The sequence below is a fragment of the Haliotis asinina genome, chromosome 1 (genome assembly GCF_037392515.1).
Source record: "Haliotis asinina isolate JCU_RB_2024 chromosome 1, JCU_Hal_asi_v2, whole genome shotgun sequence".
Classification (NCBI taxonomy): domain Eukaryota; kingdom Metazoa; phylum Mollusca; class Gastropoda; order Lepetellida; family Haliotidae; genus Haliotis; species Haliotis asinina.
This window is the reverse complement of record NC_090280.1, coordinates 84,402,510-84,428,750: the sequence shown is the minus strand read 5'-3', so window position 1 is coordinate 84,428,750 and position 26,241 is coordinate 84,402,510. Positions and strand designations below refer to the sequence as shown.

At 42.9% G+C, this 26,241-nt stretch overlaps 1 protein-coding gene across 1 annotated transcript; it reads right to left on the bottom strand.

Annotated features, from left to right (window-relative positions):
* Window positions 1-3,475: 3,475 nt before the first annotated feature.
* LOC137298366 (peroxisomal sarcosine oxidase-like) lies at window positions 3,476-25,151 on the bottom strand. Its single transcript, XM_067830590.1, has 9 exons — window positions 24,806-25,151; window positions 23,320-23,464; window positions 20,474-20,622; window positions 19,414-19,627; window positions 16,951-17,133; window positions 15,309-15,455; window positions 14,861-15,010; window positions 14,123-14,198; window positions 3,476-4,733 (listed from the first exon to the last, which is right to left on the bottom strand). The coding sequence occupies exons 2-9, from the start codon at window positions 23,425-23,427 to the stop codon at window positions 4,609-4,611; spliced, it is 1,152 nt and encodes a 383-aa protein (XP_067686691.1). The 5' UTR covers window positions 23,428-23,464; window positions 24,806-25,151; the 3' UTR covers window positions 3,476-4,608.
* Window positions 25,152-26,241: the final 1,090 nt, after the last annotated feature.

The following is a 26,241-nucleotide window of genomic DNA, read 5'->3' as shown; positions in this document are numbered from 1 at the left end:
ATTGATTTTATGTGCGCTTCAGTTATTGTTATGTAGCTTCATTAAAGGATAATGTACTTTGTAATTGCCCATCATTGACGGCATAGACAATGTAAAACCATCGGGGTAGGGAAATTACCGCTTGATGTATAACGTCAAAATGATTCAAAGTTGTGACGTCACAATGCTAATGTCGTCGTCGCAATTGTATTAGACCTTGCTTGACTCGCAGAGAGCTGACAGTCCTCACACTGTAGGCAATATCGCCGCAGTTTCTGTCAATTCATAATGGCGAGTAATAAACAAGATACTAAACTTGTAACACCTTTTTTATTGAACTCGTTAAACATTTAGCTGCAAATTTGCTTTCGCCCTTTCAATACCAAATCATTAACTCGTTTAATAGAAATGGCATTACACGGACGGTCGTTTAGTATGCTCTATGGAACTTATTCAACTGTTACAAGATAGAAGCTATGGCAATTTCAGCTGACATTCGGATTCAGCTTCAAAAAGACAAGTGAAAATAGGGCATTATGCGAACGGTCTGACATCGTTCTTCTCCGAAATCATTATCACCGAACCTTCAAGCAGAAACTTGGAGAATGAGCCTGTTTTACTAGCTCTGAAGTAAGCAAATGACCCTCACACAGCCAGTGGGTACCAGGTGGGAACTGCATGGAGCATGGGATAAAGTTATCAATGGGAAAAGGAGAAAGGCTTATTCTCCACCAGGGGCGTAGCTACGATTATCGGGCTTATAATAAAGAACTGGCTTGTTCCGCACCTGTTCTCACCGTTCAGACTGTGCTCTCGTCTTTTACGTCAGGGTCACAGTCAGCAAGGACTACTACACTGTAAAAAACGGCAAACTTTTTCCAGAGTGTGTGAAAAATATACTTGTCCCTGCTTTACCTACCAAGTCCCTTACTGGTCTACAAGCATATCGTGTTGAAAACAGCTGTTCTCTACGATCACCGGAATTTAGCAGCGTCGGTGCCGGTGAGTATTTGGATGGGTTACAGCCTCGGAACACCGGGTGCAGTCAGTGTATGAAATATGCAAATAGGCCAGCCATACATCAGGGGTATAACCTCAAAACGTTACCAGCTCAAATGAATTTAACCAGATAAGACAATCCTAAGAAAATAACCCGCTCGGCGTGACGAGCGAACGCTTTAACCACTCGGCTACCCCACCGCCCCTAATACGAAAAATTGGGTATCTGTTGCCATACACGTTGCAGGTTGACCTACAGTTGGAGGTGATAGCAGGTGGTGTCATCATTAGAAGTCGACCTAATTCATCACAGATGTGCACTGTCGGGACCAAATTAGGTGATTGAGCTGGCCATGGAAGCACATCCACTTTGTTTTGGGTACAAAAGTCAATGGTGCGCCTTGCTGTGTGTGCTTGAGCATTATCTTGCTGAAGGATTTGCATGCGTGCATTGGGGCTCAGATTTGTAATGACGTGGTTTCGTAAAGACGTCGTGTGTGTAGATGATGGCATTAACGCGTCCTCGAAAGACACGTAGTGGTGTTCTTGAAAGAACGTTGATGCCGCCTCAAACCATCGCACCATCCCCACCCAAAACATCGCACTACCTGCATCTCCACGATCTACCCGTCGCACACAGCAAACCGCATAACGTTCGCAACGACGTCGCCTCAGACGAGCTCTTCCATCTGCGTGAGTGACAAGAAAACGATATTCATCAGTTAAGAGCACATCTTCCCATTGTCGCTGTGCTTCCATCTTCGATGGGTTCTAGCCAGTCTATGCGACGATATCGGTGTCTATTTGCCAATATACGGCCTTTGTAGGGATGCCGTGCGTTGAGGCCATTCTGACGTAAATGACGCCGAGTGGTGATTCCACGTCGTCCACTTATTGTCAAATCTGCAATCTGTGCTGCTGTCTGGGTTTTGTTCCGTAAATGGGACAACACGATGTGTCGATGTTGTCTGGGCGTGGTGACACATGGTTGTCGAGGACGTTGACGGTCTCGGGTACTTCCAGAATGCTGCATGCCTTGGCGGAGTCTGACAACTGAGGAATGATGAAAGTTTAATGTTTAAGCCACTTTCCGTGTCAACCATTCAACATTCAAGTAAGCAAGTGCTCTTTTTCGTTGTTCAGGTGTCAAACGTGGCGTGGTAAATAGGGTCAGGCTCGGCTGAATTCTCAGTTAGACTGGTGATTAACAGCTACAACAACAAATAAATACAATACACACGTGAGTGTCCTCTTCTGAATGTATATCTATTTTCCTGAATAAGTCAAAAAGTCAGATTTTACTGAAACTTCAACAGGTCCATTATTACATGGATGGTCTGCTTGATATCTTTCACTAAAAAAAATGAACAAAACCAAACAAACAGTATTACTTTGTTATGGACGTACAAGAGGAAACACATGCTGAGTACATTCGAATTAAAGCATACACTTGACATTAAGTGCCATACGAGGAGGGACACGAGAGCAGCAATGCCATGAAGACGTCGTGCAGATGCACATTGAAAGTTGTCTATATTTCGATATTTACAGCCCGATCGAATGACAACTCAAGGCTCTTTGACATACTAATGGCATATCAAACGGGATTTTGATGCTTAGGTCAGTTGTTGTTAGGAGCAACTTATTTGCATTCCTTGCTTAGTCGGTCATAGCTTGTCTTGATATCTGTGCTGTTTTATTGCCGAACACATAACGGCGAGTTACGTCCCTTAGCTGTCTGGTCTTTCGGAATATGGTTCCGAACAGCACTTGACTGGACTGCCTATAGCACGTAGTAATATGGCTGAAATTGTTCACGTGAGCGTTATACAACAAATACAAAATACCCTCTCTCGTTAGTTGACAACAAACAATGGTTTTATTTTCAGAATAGGGAAATTGGTTCAGCTACGCGCAGTCATATGGCTGAACATGCTCATTTGGGTGTTACACAACAAATACAAAATACCCTCTCGCTATGGTTGGACAACAAACAATAGCATTCTTTGCAGAATAGGGAAATTGTGTCACCCAGCTTCACTTACGGTTTTCATTCAACCGTAAAACACAACATTCGCATTTGAAGTAGTAACCAGAATGATAATTGTTTGACTTTGTTCACTCAGTAATATTCACATCCTGTATGACGGAGGTTTGTGAAAACCTCAGTCAGCATCCATAGCGCCTTAGTCCCTTAGTCGAGGGGTTGCTCGACAGTGTGGTGGCCTGAATTATCTTGGATCAGGTTGCTGCGCAGGAATGACTTGTCCAAATAAATCCTTTCTCATGATTATGGTATCTTGGTTTTTTAATCAGGTTTTTTTTTAAACCTGTTCCATGAAGAGCCGCGATAGAACTTGTCTCTTGCAACCCAATCCAACCCGACGCGACTAACGGGTTGTCAGTTTCGCTGACTTCGTTGATGCATGTCATCCTTTCCAAGTTGCATAGATCTTCGATGTTCACGATGTCAATCATTTGATCAAAATCCATCACATTTAGTAGAGATTATTTATTTTCCTTCGCTAGTAGCTGTGATGCCAAAGGAAACACATTGCACTCTCTCCAACAGCCACTAAACATAAACAAAGTCAAGCTCTTAGTTCCCCTTTCAGGTCATACAAATGTTGGCACCTTGCATGTATCCGAATAAGAGTAATTGAATTGATCCGTAATTTACGTGGAAGACACATCTAGGATGGTGCTTCTTGTATTTCTGCAGACGATACAGACGATCTAAGTGAAAAAAACCCAAAACAACTTAAATCTACGTAGCTGATACTAATATCTATTTGAAAGATACAAGTACTTTTATCTCCTTAGATGATACATCAGCAAAGATTGTACCTCTTGTACATGGATGAAAATTACGTCAATGGATAGGTTTAGACCGTGCCACTAACACGTTTCCAGGAAAGTCACCAATGATCATCCCAAACGTTCTAATAATAGTCTGAAACAACACCAAGCATGATGGCCGTCTTAGAATTGATAAGCTGTAACCGTTGTGACGTGCACTATGGAATCAGTGGTATAAACATGGAAGACCTTTGTTAATCTGATACAGATCTAGGGCAATAATCTACCATCACCAAGGGCTAATGGTGCCACTTTGGTAGCATGTTTTACCCCAATTTCTCGTGATTTCAATGATCTGAATTTTCTTTTAGATTTTTTAATTACACATTTTTCGTAAGTTCAAAAATTATCAACGTAGACATAAACATCTGAGAACGTGATAAAATAAAAAAAGAAAAAATGGAGAAAGAAGCTAAGGCAGCGCAAAGCACTCAGCAACACAATAAAATTACGAAACAAAAATGAAAACAATGAGAAAAACATGGACATCTCAAGTTCTTAGGATAAACTGGATTAACACAAATTGACAAAGCAATCAGGGTAACGAGATTGAATTCGAAAGTTCAAAAGAATGAACAAAAACATGAAAGGTGAAATTTGATTTGCAACAGAAAGATTAAGCTTCTAAAGTGTCGCACGCATTGTGGTATGATTGTATTTACCCATGCACTTAGTAAGATAACATGCACATGTGTTGCACACGGCTGGTTAATGTAACACGTCACAGCGGTCTACACTGTTGGTCGATACTTAATGCATAGACATAAAGCGCTATAGTCTCGCAGCAGTCTTGAACCGGGCAATCTTGAATGGCTTCATGTCGTATTTTGGAACCCTGCCGATTGCCATGTCGCTGATAGCGTCTCCTACGACAGGTGCCAGTTTGAAACCATGGCCTGTAATGAAACAAATAATGATTACAAATCACAATCACAGGGTGATCTGACCCGTAATGATCCGGGATAGAACTGGTCTGCAGCAACCCTACAGCCAACATGTAGCGCAAACAGTGCTGCGCAACAGAGAGAAAATGACCAGTCTGCTTACATGCGCGCGAAGCGAGCAAAGGTTGGCTTACTTCCCTCACTCAGGTTCGAAAAATAGTTTTCATGGCAAAATAAAATATCGCCACCATGAAAGGTACACACCTATCTCCTCAATCGGTCGTGCTCTAAGATTTCCAATCCCATTTTTTAAATAATTACTCACGTGAAATATATTTTATTCAACATTTTAAGTGCCACTCATGGTACATAAGATCGTTCTTCGCCTCCATTCCCCCTGCCAGCTTCGGGTTCAACGGAGTGAAGGAACAGGGTCAGGCTCACTGATCTTGTTGACACATGTCATCATATCCCAATTGCCTGGGTCGATGATCATGCTGCTGATCAATGGGTTGTATGGTCAAGATTATTTACAGAACGCAAAATATTGTTGAGTGTGTGGTTAAACAACGAAGGGCAAAATGTTTGTCGTTGATAGCAAGTAACATTCCAGTCATCATACGGCAGTTTCTAAAAAAACCCAGACAATCCAGTGATTGATATCATGAGCATCGACCTACTTAACTGACCATGGGACTCGCCAAGCCAGAAATCATCATAGCTTAGGTACAGTGCCTCTCACAGAAAGAATAGGGGACGTTGGGGTAACCTAGTGGTTAAAGCTTTCGCTCGTTACCCCGAGGACCCGAGGTATATTCCCCACATGGCGACATTTCTGGTTTATTGGACCTGTGAGGGTAGAATAGGCCTTCAGCAACCCATGCTTGCGACTATGCTTGTCGTAAGAGGTGACTAACGAGATCGGGTGGTCAGGCTCGCTGACTTGGTGCACACATGTCATCGGTTCCCGATTGTGCAGATCGATGCTCATGTTGTTGGTTACTGGATTGTCTGGTCCAGACTCGATTATTTACAGACCGCCGCTATGTAGCTGGAATATTGCAGAGTGTCGCGTAAAACTAAATTCACTCACTCACTCACACTGGTTTATTGCTGGAGTATTGCTAAGTGCGTCAATGGTTTTAAGGAGATTTTATCAATATTCCAGCTGTATCAAGGAAAGAGACACCAGAAATGGGCTGGTGTATTCTGAAGCTGCCCGTTCCAACCAACTGGATATATACTCATGGAAAAATTTAAGGGAACGCATGTTTCTTAGAGCAATTCAAAATTTCTGTTTACTAACTTCAGCGCCGTGTATTATCGTTTTCCTGAAGAGCAGTTCACTCAAACTCACCATAATGCTTTCCATGCACGTGCACTAAACGCTCCTGAAGTTACATGCACTTAAATTTACACGTTACATGTATGTGCACTGTCAAACACAACGGTTAAAAACATTGTTAACATGGTGAGACAGTACTTAACACAGAAATGGGAGGCAAGTGGCCTCGTTAATGGTGGAAGCTCATTACGACAGGTTGCACTTTTCACAAGTCTGTTAGCGTGATATCCAGAGTTTGGAAGCTCTATAGAGCGACTGGTGACGTCAAAATGAGGCGTGGTCGGGGACGGAAAAAGAAAACCACCCCACGGGATGACCGGACCCTACGCCTTATTGCTCTGCGAGACAGGTTCAAATCCTCCTCCAAAATCAATATGGAATTCAGGCGAAGAACAAACGTCAGAATTTGTTCACGTACAGTGCGCAATCGCCTGAAATCGGCTGGTCTAAAAAGTCGCCGTCCATTGGTTGAAATCAACATGACTGAGCAACATAAGCGCTTGAGCCTGCAGTGGGCACGGAACCATGGAGGAAGAACCGTACATCAATGGAGAAACACCATGTTAAGTGATGAGAGCAGGTACACACTAGACCATAATGACGGTCGAATTCGAGCTTGGAGACGCGCTGGGGAACGTCACTGTGCCAGCACCATCAAACAGCATGATCGTTATGGAGGGGGCTCTGTTATGGTGTGGGGCGGGTTTACTTTTAACCACAAAACAGATCTTGTGCGTGTTGATGGCAGGATAACAGGTGTACGATATCGTGACGAGATCCTGAACCCGATTGTGATCCCCTTTGCGCGTACAACAGGTCGAATGTTCGAGTTCCAGCATGACAATGCCCGCCCTCTTATCGCTCATGTTTGTCGGGACCGACTGAGGGCTGCAGGTGTCCGGGTGTTGCAATGGCCGGCTAAAAGTCCTGACCTTAACCTCATCGAACATCTTTGGGATGTTCCTGGCCGCAATGTTCGGGACAGACCTGTTCAACAAAACAATTTGGATGAACTTTTCGTGGCTCTCCAGGAAGAATGACGTAGAATTCCAATTGGTACCATCCGTACACCCATTCGCAGCATGCCACGACGATGCCAAGCAGTTCTCCAGAGACATGGGGGACACACCCGATATTGATTTTCACCACTTGACATAAGCCTTTTCATCTGTATGAACTTTTCTCTTACTGATTCAAAGATTAAAAGTCACATCTATTTCACGCGTTCCCTTAATTTTTTCCATGAGTATATAATAAAAGAAACTGGTAGGTTCAGTTTCAATAACTGCCTAAGGCACCCAGGTTTCTGCGTCTTTTCAGTGAACACCCGGTAATCAAATCTTATTCCGTTTGCCAAACACTCCAATCCAGGCCTCGGGTATCACAGCCACGCTGGCCAATGTACCTGTCTATAGACTGTCCTAGTTTTATAACCTGGCTGAGGCCACTTCGCCATTGACATCACGTCCGTTGCAAGTCCTAGCGACAGTAGTGCAAATGCTACATAAAACTTTACGTGGTTGAAACTGACACGGCGCCCCAGGACGAGGACCATGATGAGTGAGTGAGTGAGTTTGGTTTTACGCCGCTTTTAGCAATATTCCAGCGATATCACGGCAGGGCACACCAGAAAATGGGCCTCACACGTTGTACCCATGTGGGGAATCGAACCCGGGTCTTCGGCGTGACGAGCGAACGCTTTAACCACTAGGCTACCCCACCGCCCCAGGACCATGATGAAAAGCGTGTGATAATATCGTGCACGTGAAGAGCTGCGTTTTGGTGTAAAGCCTTGTTCAGAAAGAGTTTCACTGAGTTTCATCATTTATTGAACTCATAACGATAATCGTTTCAACGACACAAATTTGTTTTACAATCTACCAGTTCATCTGTAACTATTTGTGGAATAGAATATTTTGCAAAATCTAGTTTAGAATAGTTACTGAAGTAAGTGTCTACATTTACACTGGTGAGCCATTTAAAGTGAGTGAGTGAGTTTAGTTTTACGTCGCACTTAGCAATATTCCAGCTATACGGCGACGGTCTGTAAAAAATCGAGTCTGGACCAGACAATCCAGTGATCAACAACATGAGCATCGATCTGCGCAATGGGGAACCGATGACATGTGTCAACCAAGTCAGCTAGTCTGACCACCCGATCCCGTTAGTCGCCTCTTACGACAAGCATAGTCACCTTTTAAGGCAAGCATGGGTTGCTGAAGGCCTATTCTACCCCGGGACCTTCAAGGGTCGCCATTTAAACGTTTGATGGGTAGCATATACTTTTCACAAATTTTTGTCAGTTGGCCCGCTCTTTGGTTGAGGTTAGAGATGAGAAACACGTAAAATACAGGATTGGTCTAATCATCTTTTTTGTATCACCGCTGACGATGATGAATGCTAATTGGTAAATCAATCCAAAATATGCAAAAAGGCTATAGACCTACTTTTCGGTCCTCTTCATCGATACCATGTAATGTAAATCAATAGATATGCAAACAAGGTAATCGAGCAGGGACTACTTTTAGCTCCCATAATCTGATACCATGTCTGATTAATCAACAATTAATAAATCATTCTCTACTGCTAGACACATATTAGATGATCCTGCACACTAAACGCATTTGTGACAAGAGAGGCGGTACAACGAATTGGGCGAGTACACTTGGCTGCTACAGGTAGCTTGACGATTATGCCCGTTAACCGTGACATGAAATCAACACCGCTACTGATTAACACCTGTCTCGCTACTGTTGTACACCTGTCTCAATACTGTTAAACAGATTTCAGTTGTAGTAAAAAATGTCCAAGTTAGGAAAACATGGGCAAATAGTTCATTCTCAGGCAAGGGAGATAGCATGCAATGTTATCATGTATATGGACAAAAATCGTGCAACCAAAGCAGATTCTATTTTACAAAGTAGCCTTGCTACTGGACTCTCAACGGCAACTTTAAAGCGCATTAAGGCAGAAGGTGGTAGGAGTGCGAGTGGACCTACATTTATCAGTCCCACCAAGTTGCGCAAACCCAAAACTTGCAGTTACAAACTTGATGATTTCGACCGGTGTGCAGTCCGTCAATTTGTACAAAGTTTATATGGCGTAAAAAAACAACTACCCACTCTGGATACGATGTATGATATGGCAAAGTGCCAGTTGAACTACAAGGGTTCTAAGGAATCTTTTCGAAAAAATCTCAAAGACATGGGGTTCAGGTGGCGAAAAACGCAGTCAAACCGTAAACTTTTAATGGAACGTAAAGACATTGTTTCCACGCGTTTGCAATACTTGCGTGCAATAAAGAAATACAGAGAAAAAAATCTAACACTCATCTTTATCGATGAAACATGGTTGCATGTACACCACATTGTCCCAAAGTGTTGGCAACTTGAGGGTGAAGTAATAAATGGGGTTCAACCTCCGTCTAGCACCGGACCTCGGCTTATTGTGGTTCATGCAGGGGGTGAAAACGGTTTTGTTCCAAATGCTTTGCTTGTTTTTGATTCCAAACTCAAATCAGCAGACTATCATGACGAGATGACCTTTGATAATTTTTCTTAATGGCTCCAGGAAAAGTTGATCCCAAATCTTCCACTGCACTCTGTCATCGTTATGGATAATGCACCATATCATAGCAGGCAAGTGGACAAATGTCCGACAACCGCCAACAGAAAAGATGAAATAAAAGCGTGGCTACAAAGGCACAATATCTCATTTGATGAGAAAATGCTTAAAGCCGAACTATTGTTTCTTGCAAAATCCAACAAATAGGGCCCTGTCTACAGAGTAGACACGATGTTGAAGCTACATGGTCATGATGTACTACGTCTCCCTCTATACCAAGCAGAACTAAACCTGATTGAGTTAATTTGGGCAAATGTGAAAAATTATGTCGCTTCACAAAAAGTTCCTTAAGAGTTGCCATAAATGAAAGGATGCCTGCAATCGGTGCAAAAGAATGGTTGGAATGTTGTAAACATGTTAAAACAATTGAAGATGGTTACTAGCAACGTGAAATCGCAGTAGAAAGGGAAATAGACAGACTAGTGATTGACGTAGGACTTGCAAATGATTCAGACACCGAGACTAATTCAGAGAGTGATAATTAAAGCATAAATAAGTAAGTCCTCCTAATTTTCCAGCATTGTTGTGTCTTGTATAATAATTGACACACACTATATCAGGTTTTTACTGTTCCCATATTTTGTCATAAAAAAGAGTAATCTTTGGTGAGTTGTCTGAATTTTATATTTTTGTAGTCACTGATAAATCTACAGAGTCTGGTACTGAGTATTCCCCAAACCGACAGATTTGTGTACAAAGATATTTCTCACTGAATTATCAATGTCAAAAGGTATTTCCAGTTTTCTGTACACACTTTTGGTGACCATAATAAAATATGACAGAAATTTGGAAATATTGTTTGAATACTAACCATTTCTCTGGAACCAGTTATATAAATTTCCAAGACATGTATTCCCGGTCGATCACCAGCGGAATTATGGACGAAAATCAGCCCGTACAGAGAAATAGGAACAAAAATATTTCCCCCTTGCTACTCTGATTTAGCCACCACCATTCAGAAACAGATAACTTTTAACATATTAAAAAGTTAAATGAAACACAATTAACTATATGTAGTTATTATCTATTTAATATTTAGCAGACGAAAAGTCAACTTTACCCACTAAAACAATACCGCATATTCCTTCCAATGATAAGACTGTAATGTCAGGCATAAGATACTGATATTCCAATCCAGATGATTGGGGCATTGACAAGCATTTTAGATATTCAACAATTTTGTTAAAAAAACCCAGGAAAATGTCATTTGCTTCGTGAAATGGATCGATGGTCCTAAACATATTTGCTCAGTATATTGGTTTTGATTCAATTTTTGTTTTGATTCAGGTCGTGGATCATCTTATATGTGTTTACCAGTAACGTTCCAGTGAGTCCAATACATGTTCCCTGTGGTGGTGTTTTTTGCACACAGTCATGGCTGCTAATGGTTTGCTATTATATGATCAGTCGGTTCACACCTACATTGTATTCATACGCGCCTTCTAACGTTAGTGTGACTCAAAATACTGAAATCTGAAAGACAAAACACAATCATTGTGTTTTAAACTATATTTTCTTGATCTCAAGACATATTAAAAACCATTTATCACTGCAAAGACATGACGTGATATAGATGTCATTACCCTCGGCAGGTATCCGCTTTATATTAACGCAATGTGTAAAGCATTAAGACATTGGCTGCGAGTTTCAGTTATGCATGAAAACCGGATACCTCTCAAAGTATATAAAATGCAATTACACGACTTATGCATCGTATATTCGTGAGATCTTGTTCTCACATGGTTTTGGTTATGAGTGGATGTTCCAATCTGTAGGAGAGATATACTCCTTTATTAATGCCTTTACAAATGTTGCTATTAGTATGTTTTTCCAGTCTTGGACTTGTACTCTGAATAATAGCTCCAGATATTGTTTATATCGTGAATATAAAAACACTTTAGCTGCTGTGAAATATCTAGGTTGCACTATTGACAAACGACTAAGGAATATACAGTATGGTTCAAAATTATTGAGAATATCTAAAGCATTTCATATTATTAAACGAGAACAAATCAGATAAAATTGACTGTATTGTGAAAGTAAACTGACCTTTTCATGTTGTGTAGGTAACAATTTAATATTTTATCAAGTCTCCTTGAGCTTCACGGCACAGTCTAAGACGGGTAGGCATACTTCCTATCAGAGAGGTTAGTGTCTCGTGAGTTATGCTGTCCCAGTATCGGACCACTTCTCTCTTCATGTCTTCAATTTTTGTCAACCCCTTTTGATTCACACATTCCTTCATCATCCCCCAAATGTTCTCAATGGGATTTAAGTCAGGACTATATGCTGGAAATGGTAATGCAGTCACATTTTTCTCCTGAAACCACTGCTTGGCATGTTTTGCGGTGTGTTTAGGATCATTATCTTGCTGCAAAATCCAGTCATTTCCATAAAACACATGTGCACTTGGAAGGAGAAAATTATCTAATATGTTAGTGTAGCGTTGACTTGTCAGATTTCCCTCAAACACACACAGCGGGGTCGTTCCTAATAAGGAGATCCCTCCCCATACATGAACCTTTGGGCTGTATTTAGGTCGTCGATACAACGGTGCTGACGCAGACTTTGTCCATATTTTCACATTATTGGGATATACCCATATTGAGCTTTCATCAGTAAAAATCACATTTTCACAGTCAAAGTTTTCATGTGCCAAACACCACTCAACACGCCTGTCTTTATGTTCTTGTTTCATGAGAGGAGAAGGAATTCCAGTCTTTTTCTCCCATCCAAGATCAATCAAATTTCTTCTAACTGTAGATTTTGATACAACTGTTGATCCCCTTTCTATCATTTCATACCTGATGTTGGAGATGCTTGCCCTTTGCTTTTTAGACGCTAAAATTCCCAGCCGGACGCGATCTGAGAAGTCCAATTTTCTGGGTCTCCCTGCTCCTTTCTGGTGCCCAAAATCCTTTCCCTCTTTAAAATTCTTCCTAATCCTATACACAGTAGAAAGAGGAGTTCCTGTTCTCTCTGCCAATGTATTTACATCATCAATTCCTTGATTACACAACTCAAAAATCAACCTCCTTTTATCTTCAGCAGATATTGTTGACAGTGCTGAGGAAAATGACGTCTGCTACAAATTCAGGGGAGGTAACTCTAATTTTACTATACTCAGTAGGCCAAGATGAGTTACCTCCCTTATACCATTACTTAGTTTTAAGTATCAGTGAATCAGTTGAGGTGTTAGGATAGCTCAAAGTAAGAAGAAAAATTCTCAATAATTATGAACCAGACTATATTTGTTAAGTTTAGATGTGGTTTATTAAGATTAAAATTAACGGAGGGAGATGGTTAGGAATAGATAAATCTCAGCGTTTATGTCCTCATTGTAATTTAGCTACTGAAGACGAGTACCACTTTTTATTCATTTGTACATTACATAGCACGCTGCGAATTAAGTACCCCCTTTCTGTGTATCATCAAAATCAGAATATATACAAATTTAGATCCCTTCTATCAACGGATAATGTAGTAGTTTTAAAAAGCTTAAGTAAATTCCTATGGCATGCATATAAATTAAGAGAAAATACATGTACAGCTTTAGATAATAGATAGATATCACATAGTATATGACTACCATAATATATATTATATACATTGTATATACAGCTGTATCTGTGCATTGTATATGGGCCTGAGACCTTCCTACTAGAAATAAACACTTGACTTGACTTGACCCTCCTGAGTTTCCATATAATTAATTCGTCGTCATATGAGCTCGAATGACACCATTATGGCTTACCTCACACATAAATGTCGCTTTCCGATTGGCAGAACTCTCTTCTATTATTTTCATTGTGTCCTGCATACAAGTGAGTAGCATTTTCTATGTACCCCGCCAGGAATGCCGAACTCATTTGGTACTCAGTGGTAGTAATTCTATATCTCGAACAACATGGTGTAAAGTATATTGTACGAAAATTACCGACGTTTTGTGAATGCAAATCGATGGAAAGGAGATAACTCTAAATCTGTTTTTCTTGTCAGTGGAGTGTAGCGATGGCTACAAAAAGATTTGTACATTAAACAATCAAAAATTAACATCGAGATGTTCGGTAAGATAAACACGTTGTTCATGGGTCCCTCTGGGTCCATGGGCTGTTGTACATGTTTATTTATGTTATCCTCGCCCAACAAACATCGAGGGTACATCAACCCATGTTCCCCTCGTGACAAGTGAGCAACTTATAGTGTATCTCTGACAGATGATATTCACGGCGTGGGTGCGTTTTACGCTGCTTTTAGCAATATTCCAGCAATATCACAAACGGAGACACCAGAACTGGGTTTACACATAGTACCCATGTGGGGAAATGAACCCGGTTATTACGTGATGAGCGAACGCATAAACCACTTAGCTACCCCACCACGTCAATCCAGGAAATAATATCTATATAAGGAGACATATTACTGTGACTACCTGAGAATCCTGTTGCAACGATGATGTTGTGGTGCAGCGGGTGTTGGTCAATGATGAAGTCTTCATCAGGAGTCATCTGCCAGAGAAAGGATCTCACTGGAGATAATGCTAAGATGCTCTCTCTGTCTATTATTTATGATATATATTTATGATATATAATTATTAATCTTGGACCTTGATGCAACAATGTTGAGAGTCTCCTCCAGGCACAGAGACCGTTTGACGTAAAGTTCGGAGGTCGTTCTCTCTCTCTCTCTCTCTCTCTCTCTCTCTCTCTCTCTCTCTCTCTCTCTCTCTCTCTCTCTCTCTCTCTCTCTCTCTCTCTCTCTCTCTCTCTCTCTCTCTCTCTCTCTCTCTCTCTCTCTTATGATTATTAAGCTAACATTTCTACAGGGCTGATATCCAGCTCAGCTTTCATTTCATTTGTCAACCAAGCCAGCGAGCACCTGACCACCATCCTGACCACCCGATCCCGCTGACGTGCTCGACACGTCATCGTACCCCAGTGGCGTAGATTGATGCTCATACTGATGATCAGTGGTCCAAATTCAATTAGTTACAGCCTTTAAATAGCTGATAGAGCTGAGAGAGTTAAACGACACTCGTGCGGTTCTTTGTTCATTATATCGATCACTAGATTGTCTGTACACACTGAATCCTTCAGACACCATATACTAGGTATGGTGGACCCCTAGCCAGGATAACTTCAAACCAACATGTTACAGTAGGTCTTCTTACCGTGTATATACACTGTTCTGTGATAGATGGCGTGGACTCCAGGCCAGGGAAATGTTCCTTCACATAGGCCGTGACTCGATCTGTTACCCACTTCCCGTCAGGCTGGTCTCGTGTGTCCGGCGAGATCTCGGGGCCCGTGTGCAGTGCTATCTGGATCATGGGCAAAGGTATTAATTAGGATTTGTTTTTTATAGTCTGTTTCCAGTGAAAAAAGTACCATGTTACACTAAAACTTGAGCCGAATAAAGTGAAATCTTCATAATTTTAACCGATTGGATATTTAAATTTTTGAAACAAGCATTGTATCGCATAGTATACGAAGAAACCCGAAAAAATAAGGGAACACTTGTGCTTTCGGGTCGACGCGCAAAGACACTGGATTGTAAACAGAATAGGCACTTATTTCGTAAATATCTTCCTACGATGAGCATGTTTAGGAGTTACGTACCTTTGCGTAACCAGTATATTCGTAGCTGGGAAGCCCCCACATGTCGTGAGGGGGACTGCCTTTGTACTCAATAAAGCAGGGAAAATGCTGGGCGGAGTGGCTATCTGGATGTAGTTCCTTACAATAACAAACTGTCACCCTCTCTATCTGAAACATCATACATCACGTCCATCATCAGTTCTGTAGTAAACTACGTTTATCACGAACTCGCGTTTAAAACGAACTGTTTTTTCCTCGACTATTTGCTGTTACATTGCATTTTAAAGGAAGTGTATAACGAACCATTGTTATAGCTTAACTTAGTCGTCCCTTGGTTCGGTTCAACCATAGTTTACTGCATTCAGAAAAATGTCATTGGACCCTATCCACAGAGCGTTCTTAACACTACGTGATTCTTAATCCTGTATGATGAACTATACAGTTACGACAGCTCGTAACGTTACGAACGCAGCGTGGATCGAACTACTGGTCATAATAGCTTCGACCAGAATCCGACTTACGTAGTTTCCTAAGGTGTCAAATTTTACCATGCCTTGCCACTTAAAACCCAAGAAAAGATTTGCTCCAATTTTCAAGTTCCACATATCGTGTGTATGTGTGTCACGAACTTCGAGGCATAAATACAAGATCATTGTCGAGATACTCAGGAGATTCTAGCTTCAGGAGTTCGAGATCCAGGGCGTTCACTGTACTGTTTAAGCTGTTTTCTCAGGCGTTTCAAGGTATCCCGTCTTTTTCTGACGGCACAGTTTTTTATGAAAGAGTCATCGTTTGGTTAGGGTTTTCATTGGTTGTTCTAAATTCTAAATTGTCTAATAATTAAGGCCCCGTGTGAGGGGAAGTTGCTGATGAGAGACAGTGCGGATGAATAGGGTGTAGCGTCCCAGTCTTACCACGTGTTAATGTTTGAGTGAGCATGGTTTTACGCCGCAATATTCCAGCAAATATCACGACTTGGGACACCAGAAGTGATCTTCACATACTGTACTCAGGTTACGAACCCGGTCCTTCGCGCGATCGGCGTGACGAGCGAACGCTTTAACCACTAGGCTACCCCACTACCCCTTATGTTGCAGGCGATGCAGAAAGTTATACAACTCTTGAGCATGAGCACAGTGTGGAGCTAGTAAACCTGGAAATATAATCGGATTTGAACCACCTAGCCCAGGTTTATTGCCTTCCCAAAGGACATGCACCTAGGGCCTATATATTCGAAACTCTCCTAGATTAAGCTAGTCGTAAGTAATTGTTAATATATGGCACTTAGGACTGTCGTAACGCTAAGAAAGCTTCGAAAATCTTGGTCCAGCCTACTTCGAAATAATGAGCAGCATTAGACTTGCATTTGACCTTGAACTGACATACACCTGACCTATATCCGACTTACATGTGACTACATCTGACACACACCTGACCTACATGTGACCCACATATGTTTTAAACCTGACCCACACCGCACCCTTATCCATTCCATACACACCATCCGACAATCACTTGACCGACAACAGACCCACATCGACCAACCATCCATTTACATATTCGCCTACACATCAGACACAAGTACGCACTCACGCACGCACACACGCACGTACGCACACCCACCCACACATTGTCTCTCAGCATGAAGTCTAAACGCTGATACCGTGACGGGCACACTGAGTCCAAGTGGGCGGAGAATCTTGTCTGTCCAGGAGCCCGCAGCAACGACAACACTAGCAGCCCGGTAGCTCCCCTTGGATGTGGTCACCGTCACCGTTGCCCCGGGGTGGATGCCCATCACAGGTTCGCAGTCACGTATTTCGCCGCCTCGCTGGCGAAACACTGTCTGAATGCGAAAAAAGCCCAGATATTTGCTGTAATGAAATACCCACCCAGAGACAATCATGAGGTGCTGGAGACAGAATTTGCCCTTAACTCGCAAAAGCTGCACTCCCTACGGACCCAGAACCATTAAAAGTGGGTCCTGATCAGTGTGCGTAGGCCCTATATTTTAGCTGCAAAATAGGCAATTCCCAGCAAGTTAAAACTAACAAAGTGAGTGGATGACTAGTCTTAATGGCTGATCATTAAGTAAACTCACGTGCAAAAGAAACGTCCTCTTGTGTTTTCAACTCATAAATAAATAAGAACGAAACACTTGTAAATTCCAATGGTTAATATTATGAACATTTTGTATAATTAACTTGTTAACAGAATTCGTAAAACACAAAAGCAGTTTGGGACGGATTTACAGATGGATTTCTTGACTAGGGGTCTATTGTCCTGTATTCGATCAGCTGCCACAACATGAATCGCATTGCTCGATCACTAAAACGTCATATTATCGGGTGTGTCCCCCTCGTGATGCAACAAGTGACACAACACGACGTCGCATAGAGTTGGTAAGTCGCTTGATCACGTGAATAGGGATCTATCGCCATTCGTCCTGCAAAGCACGCCCCAAATCCTGTACTGTCACTGGAGGCTGCTGACGTTGACGGATACGGCGCCCGAGGTGGTCCCACGGGTGTTCGATCGGGGACATATCCGCTGATCTCGCTGGCCAAGGCAGAAGATGCACATTGTTGGTGTTGAGGAAGTTCCTTGTAATGACAGCAGTGTGGGGTGTGGTGTTGTCATGCTGGAACACGGTTCTTGGGTTGTGGTGGTGCCAGGGAACAACGACGGGCTGTAGAACCTCATCAATATACCGGCGTGCTGTCAGGTTACCACGAATGATAACCAGATCCGTCTTCCTGTCCCCACAGATGGCGCCCCATACCATACAACTTCCGCCGCCATAAGGCTCCACCTCCGTGACGCAAAAACGTGCCGTTCTCTCACCCCGCCGCCTGTATACACGCACATGACCGTCTGCTTTGTTGAGCTGGAACCTGCTCTCGTCGGTGAAGAGCACACGGGTCCGATGTCGTTGCTGCCATTGACGAACGGTCCTCGCCCAAGCCAGTCTGCGACGTCGAATTTGATCCGTTAACGTCATCCCTCTGAACGGCCGATAGGGTCAAATGCCATGTCGACGCAGTCGTCTGGTCACTGTCAATCTGCTGACTGGGTGGTTCAGGCAGTGGGCAGCAGGTGACGTCACGGTGAGGAATCTGTTCCTCAGGTGAAGCACCCGTAAATACCTGTCTCGTTGGGGGTGGTCACCCTTGGTCTGCCGCTTCTGGGCCGGTCTGCTGTCCTGCCTGTCTGCCTGTATCGTAACAACAGTCTCCCGATTGTTTTCTTGGAGCAGTTCATGATTCTCGCGACGTGGTCGTGGGTAGCGCCAAGTTGCAGCATCCCAATTGCTCTCTCTCTCTGCTCTGACGTTAACCGCGGCATGTTCTTTGTTTCAAACTGATGAAGCCAATGCCCATGAACATTTCTAAGGCTGTTTTATACTCTAGAATCATACGGGTACTTTTTTGTACATACGAAAAATTTAACTGATGAAAGTCATTTTTCTCGCCTAGCATGTGCATTCCATGCACTGTTTGTGTCATGTCATCGAATTCAGTGTTCAGGTGATCTGTTCCTGATACTGATTTCTGTTCATGGTCATAGAATAGAAAATGACACATAAAAATATTTTGGGGACGTTTCTTTTGCACGTGAGTTTACAAAATCAAAATCCAAGTTCCGAGTCTTCTGAATGGTCTGAATCAGAAAGATATCACTGGGATATGTCAGATCAGTCAGAGTGAATGCCATTGGGGATGAAAAAGGTGTCGGCCATAAGGACCTGCAGAAATAAAAGCTTTGAGTCCGACTGGTTTTAAGTCGGCTACGGGCAAAAGGACCGATGTTACTTTCGAACGCTGACTGGGAACCTACCGTTCCCGGAGATGTGAGACAATGAATGAGGTATCGGGAACTTACCGTGTCCTGGGATATAAACGATACAAACTAGAGACAATGCATGAGGACCTGAGACCATCGTATAAATGTTTGTGGTTGTAGAGGGGTTTTCACCTTGTCGTACCCTATCGTGATAGTTGGAATCGCCTGAGAAATGTATATGTATTGATTAATATAAATTTTAGACATAATGTTCAGCAGTATTCTCAAATAGGATGACACGTGTCATGACCAAAGGACTCAAACACTCCAACTGCAGACTCACCTGCAAAGCCCTCAGTATGCAGTCCGCTTTCAGAAGTCCCCCTTTTCGATCCAACAACCCGACATAGTTCTGTGGGTACGACATCATGGGGTACCTCTTCCTCATCTGATCGTTGGTGAGGGTATCAACGGCAGCGCCCACCTTGTTCAGAGCCTTCTCGACGTCTCTCAGGTAATCGTCGTTCTCAGGACCAATACTTAGAGTACCGCAGTTTCTGAAGAATTGTGAGTGAAGGTTATTGTACGGCGTTTCCCTTATTTATATCTGTTCCGCAAATCGAATATAATAGTCCATTTATCATGAGCATTACTACATGCACAATGCATGCTCGAAGCGCCCAAACAGTCTGATTATTACCCCGATGAACTACTAGGCGCTAGAAGGTTAGTGGGTGAACAGAGGCAATTTTGAACAAACTCACTTGCGTAAGGTGAGACCACATGTGTCATGTGCTTCGTTGTGGGGCAAGACTAAGTCCTAGAGCTTTGTGCACTAGCCCACACGCCACCACAAATATGTGAGTCTGTTGCGACAAACTCTATTTCCATAATCATAGACATTTTCAGTTTTTGCATCCCAGCATAATAACTATGTATCTCACTATGAATACATTATGTTTACTGCACAAGTGTTCACACATCCGTTACTGACACATGCACACTGGAACACGCACAACTTCTCCCTCTTCGCCTCACCTTCCCCTGTATCTCTGCCCCCTCCCTCTTCTCTCTCTCTCCCTAATCTGTTTCTCCGCCTCTCCCTACCTTTTCTCTCTCTCCTCACACACATTCCCTCCCTCCCTTTTCTCTCCGCCTCTCCCTCTCTCCACCTCTTCCTCCCTCTCTCTCTCCACACTCCCTCCCCTCGTTCATCTCTCTGCCCCTCTCTCCCCACTCCCTCTCTTCAAACACCCTCTCCCTGCCCACTCCCTCATCTCTCTCCGCCTCAGGCTCCCCTTCTCTCCCTCAACTCTCAGCCTTCGCCTCGCTCTTACCCCCCTTCTCTCTCTCTCTCTTCCCCGCACTCCGTCCCCTCCCTCCTCTCTCACTCCTTCACTTACATCCACAGTTCAGATCCCGTCTCTCTCTCCAACTCCGCTACCATCTTAAAGGCATCCACCATCATATCAGTGTAGTACTGTTCCCTGTAAGCGAGTCTGGTAATGCGACTGAGACCATGCGAACTGCCTCGGGAGTGTAGGACGGGGAACTGCAACAGATCCGATGTGACAAGAGTGAGGGAGTGAGTTTAGTTTTACGCCGCACTCGGCAATATTCCAGCTATATGGCGGCGGTCTGTAAATAATCAAGTCCGGACCAAACAATCCAGTGACCAACAACATGAGCATCGATCTGCGTAACCACGTTAGTAACCCGATCCCGTTAGTCGCCTTTTATGGGTTGCTGAAGGCCTACTCTACCTTCACGGGTCCGATGTGACAAGAATGTATGAGACATTGTATGTATGTATTAGAATATATCTATGGCCGACAAGTGAAAGTGATTGCCGATGATTTTGGTGAAAAAGCCTGCTTACTGTTGAGGAAATGATATGTAGCTGATTGCAATAAGTTCTTCGAACCGTAGAATGCTGCTTCCGGTCGAATCTAGCCTCCCTCTAGGTGCTGTCAATGTCGGCAGAATTAATAAACGAATCTAAAAGGTGAGTTTTCGCTGTCTTGGGTGAACCCATCCTCGATATCTCCAGCGTATACGTTCCGATAAGTTCCACTATACCCTGGATGCATCTACGGTCCTGCCAGGTGAATTTATTACCTCCCTTGGCTGGCTTTTCACCAAATCAGGTGTCTACGTCGGGAAGTTGGGCGAACCAATCACAACTCACTTTCCCTTTCTAAATTATCTTACCGATTAAACTTGGCAGTACAAATGATGCGGAGGTACTCTGAAAGGTAGAAGGAGTTTGTGCATGTATTTTTAAGCTTCGAAAGTTTCCCTAAAACGTGAGTCGCACTGCGAACAAACCTTCGCAGTTGCAACTGCTAGCTTTGTGGACACTGGCAAGCTCGGTTGTAACGGCAGCTTAGCTGATTGGCTACTGTGAGAATGCGGAGCCAACCAAGGGAGGTAAAAAAATTATCTTGACGAGCAATAGATGCATCCAGAGTAAAGTGGAGACTTGTCGGAACGTATACCCTGGAGATATCGAGGATGGGGTGAACCATGATTTGAGCGTGAAAATGCGGAGGTATCCGTTTTCGATGAGTCGTGGCGTATAACTTTTGAAATAATGATCCGATTGTGACCATTTCTAACTCATTTTGTAGGGAAGTCATAGGGTCTTCGACACGTGGGCATCGGTCGGGCCTTAAAATATTTTACATGGTGAAATGTAACTTTGATTGGGTGGTTTCGTCGTTACATCCCTTTCCTTTTATATGGTACTAGGGCAGGGCCTATACACCTATGTTTGTCTAATACTGTTTCTAAACGCTGCAAGCCCCTGTAATTAGTGAGTGAAAGAGTGAGCAAGGTTTTACGCGCTTTTGGCAATATCCCAGCAATACTACTATCACGTCCGGGGATACCAGAAATGAACCTCACATATTGTAGCCATGTTGGGAATCGAACATGGGCCTTTGCGTGACGAGCGAAAGCTTTAACCACCATGAGGAGAAGGAATGGGGTGATTAGAGTTACGGAGGTGACTAGAATGTACGGATTATTAGAGCGTACGGACATGACGAAAAAGTACGGAGTGATTAGAGCGTGGGGACATGATGGGAAGGTACGGAGTATTAGAGTGTACGGACATGACGAGTAGGTATGTAATGATTATAGTGTACGGACATGACAAGAAGGTACAGAGTGATTAGAGTGTACGGACATGACGAGTAGGTATGTAATGATTATAGTGTACGGACATGACAAGAAGGTACAGAGTGATTACAGTGTACGGACATGACAAAAATTCGAAGGTACAGAGTGATTAGAGTGTACGGACATGACGAGTAGCTATGTAATGATTATAGTGTACGGACATGACAAGAAGGTACAGAGTGATTACAGTGTACGGACATGACAAGAAGGTACAGAGTGATTAGAGTGTCCGGGCATGACGAGTGAGTGAATGAGTGAGTTTAGTTTTATGCCGCACTCAGCAATATTCCAGCTATATGGCGCCGGTCTGTGAATAATCGAGTCTGGACCAGACAATCCAGTGACCAGCAACATGAGCATCGATCTGCACAACTGGGAAGCGATGACATGTGTCAACCAAGTCAGCGAGCCTGACCACCACTACGGACATGACGAGTAGGTATGTAATGATTATAGTGTACGGACATGACGAGAAGGTACAGAGTGATTAGAGTGTACGGACATGACAAGAATTCGAAGGTACAGAGTGATTAGAGTGTACGGATATGACGAGAAGGTACGGAGTGATTAGAGTGTACGGACATGACGAGAAGGTACGAGTATGTTAACTAAGGAGAAGGCGCGGAGTATTAGAGCATGCGTACATGACAAGAACGTACGCAGTGATTAGAGTGTACGGATATGACGAGAAGGTACGGAGTGATTAGAGCGTACGGACATGACCAGAAGGTATGGAATTATTAGACAGAACGTGCATATCGAGAAAGTACGCAGTGATTAAAGCATACAAACATGACGAGAAGGTACGTAGTGATCAGAGCGTACGGACATGACGTGAAAGTATTTGGTGATTAGAGTGTACGGACGTGGCGAGAATGTACGGACATGCTGAGCGTGTTCATGTGCTGTGAGATGAGCGGATGTTATCAGAGTTCAACGTCTGTACAGGTGGGCTGTGCGGGGTCAAAGAGTGCATGTGTGACATGAATGCGACAACGTGAGTGGAGACAATCTTCAGCTGCGGTTGTAAATTAGCTGTACAGAATCAGCAGTGATACAGACGTACCTGCTCCAGGATAAGAGCTTTCTTTCCCTTCTTGGCGAGACTATAAGCTGTCGAGGACCCCATCACTCCAGAGCCTATCACGATGACGTCATACACTTGCTCGGCCATTTTGAATTTGGAGTGTACACAGCCTTTCCTTTCTTCTCTGAAAAACATTTGTTATAATTTTCAGAAGTCACACACATAACTGCAAAAGATTTGTTATACTAGCTTCAATGAGCCTCATACTGTATAAACACCCTCATTAAATAATTACAGGTTTAGCTTTTATGGTATTGGTGGCACCATTGTGATTGAATAATAGGTCAATCGATCGATCACTCTAGCGTCAGCGATTATCGATGAGCTCGGGAAAGTAATGGATATTCATAAAGGACTAACCATCAGATTAAGCTTTATAGAGTACGTTTATTTTTGCTACGTTTTTTAAATAAAGACGTAAGTGACTGTGGTGACATGATATTGTGTGTTAGATAAAATAACTGCTGGCGTTCCAGGACTCGTAAAACTGCAATGTAAGCAAAATACTCCGTGCGTGTCTTATGACTCTCCTAGCCTGTCTCGCGGTCCCTGAACCATATTTCTTTCCCAACAGCCTAGCTCTCCCTGTAATGCTAAAGCCCTAAATGACGCAAGTCACTTCCTTAGGATATCTCTGGTCTCCCTGGGGCTCCAATTAAATGCTCCAAATGCGTTCATTTCTTACACTTAAAATTACATATTATATAAAAATTATATTAAATATAAATATTATATTAAAAACCTAAACGTTACTCTATGAGTAATCTCGATCATTGTGCTATGATCCGTGTCTGTTTTGTTTGTACAATTGTATGTTTGTGTCGCAACACTGCCTTCAGGCGTCTTGTGGAGTGGTTTGCAATTTCAATCAATTATTGAGCTTTTACTGAGTTTCGATTATCGATCTGCATGTTCTGAGCTATAACCATCACTATTTGAGGGTATTTGAGGTTAAGTATATACGCTGAAATATGTCCACAGATATTTAAAAATTACGTGACATCTGGTACATTGCGTATAGCTTCTCGTTGGGTAATCGATAACACCAAGCTCATCACAATTTGCGATATTAACTCGTTTTATTCAGGCTGTTTACACGTTCATGGTTTTTCTGTGAATCCCTCGTGAATTAGAACAGATACACAGGTACTGTAGAAGTCCGTTTTCAGGTGGGATTTATTTACAAACAACATCATGTATCTGTAATACTGCTGAAACAAATATCTACTCCTGATATAGTCACAATTGTGCAATCGACTCTGCTTTTGGCAGAGACATCTTACGAATGTGGAAAGCGTTTTGCAGCTTCTGTCTACTGACATCCGGCAGCGAGTAACCTCAATCTATGCTTAACGTGTCTTAGATCTTGGTGTGCATGCACCAGGCAGGAGGCGGACAGTCCGCGATCGACCTGGCGACACATTCACACACCATGTTTGTAGAACATCATGGCTTTATCCCCTACCTTTCACAGCAGGATGTCACCGGCTGTAGTGTCGTTAGTCCACTGGCCCTGCGAGTAATGTCGCACAGTTTCGGCGTGCAAACTGCCCCGATCGGCTGACAGGTCAAGGTTGTTTTCTCAATGACATACCAATAAAACTAGGTCAGCTGGCGAGGTGATTGTAAGCTACAAGCCCGTGCATAATTAAGATATTTATTTCATTTCGCGGCATTAACAAACGTCGGCCAGTGAGCCAGGTTGGATGAAATAGTAATGGTACTCACAGCATCTAGCTGTATAGAGTTACATCCCTTAGTTGCCAGGCGAGTCAAATCTTGGTCTTGGAAAACTCCATGCGGTCGCATTCACCTGGGCCTCACGATAACAGGTGACATCTACAACTCATTACCTTCTGCTGAAGGGTACTTGTACTACAGATGCGTGCCCCAGGTACATTTCTATATACAGAGACGTACCCTTAACAAAACTGGGGCGTAGCTACCATAAAAACGCTCAGTACTATATCTAGTTAAATAGACCTATCGGCCTTATACGACACAAATGGCTTGTGAAATTGTGACTTGTACTTGTGAAATGGCACCTGAAAAATATAAAATACAACCGTACCACAGGTACCTTAAATGGGGGACGAGCTCATATTCCTCAGCTCTTAACCGAAACTGTATGTAAATAACGAAACATATTGCAAGCGGTATTGTGCATCGAAAACAATTAGTGTTTGATATAACGCAATCAAATGCATTCAGAACAACAACATGGCAGTTCCGATCAATAAAACGACACGGTGCCGAATGTACTACGACTAGGCTACACATCTATAGGCGGATCCTGAAATGTTTGCAGGAGTGCGTGCCTTTCCTTTAACCTGAAATTTATTGAATAACCATTGAAAACCCTGGTGAAAGCGGGTGAAAATTGTGAAAATACGTGCCAAAGTCTCTGTATCTCAATGTTATCTTCAGCAGCAATTATCCTTTCGATAATGGTAACAGTGTTATCATCGTCAGTAGTATCATCGCCGTTTATGTTTTATGAAGAAATCGTCACAGCTCTGTTTCCTTGTGACACAGTTATTTGTAAACAAATGATAATCTCATAATTTGGTACGCGTGCACTCAGTGCTCATTTGAGGCTACTAGGTCTTACAGAGATTACGATGATCTGTCAATATGGACGGCGACAGTCGGTGTTGCATCATTGAGGAGAGTTGAAACATGCGTGAGCTCTACTGACATGCGTCATGAGGTTCTCTCCCCTGCACTGCAAAGATAAGCGAAAGTCATCAGGTTTGTGAAGTAGCCACTCATCTGTGAGATGTGCATCAGTCTTGAATGTTAAAAGAGCAACAACAGCTGCGATTGTTGAGATCATCTTTAATCTGTAGCAAACGGGGCCTAGATTTTCGAGGCTCTCCTAGCGCTATGACAGTCGTAAGT

Coding starts and splice junctions, on each gene's coding strand:
- LOC137298366 (XM_067830590.1), bottom strand. CDS start 23,427: ATGGCCGAGCAAGTGTATGACGTCATCGTGATAGGCTCTGGAGTGATG. Junction 20,623..23,319: donor AAGCTCTTATCCTGGAGCAG/GTACGTCTGTAT, acceptor GATCTGTTGCAG/TTCCCCGTCCTACACTCCCG. Junction 15,456..16,950: donor GACTCAGTGTGCCCGTCACG/GTATCAGCGTTT, acceptor ATGATGTTTCAG/ATAGAGAGGGTGACAGTTTG.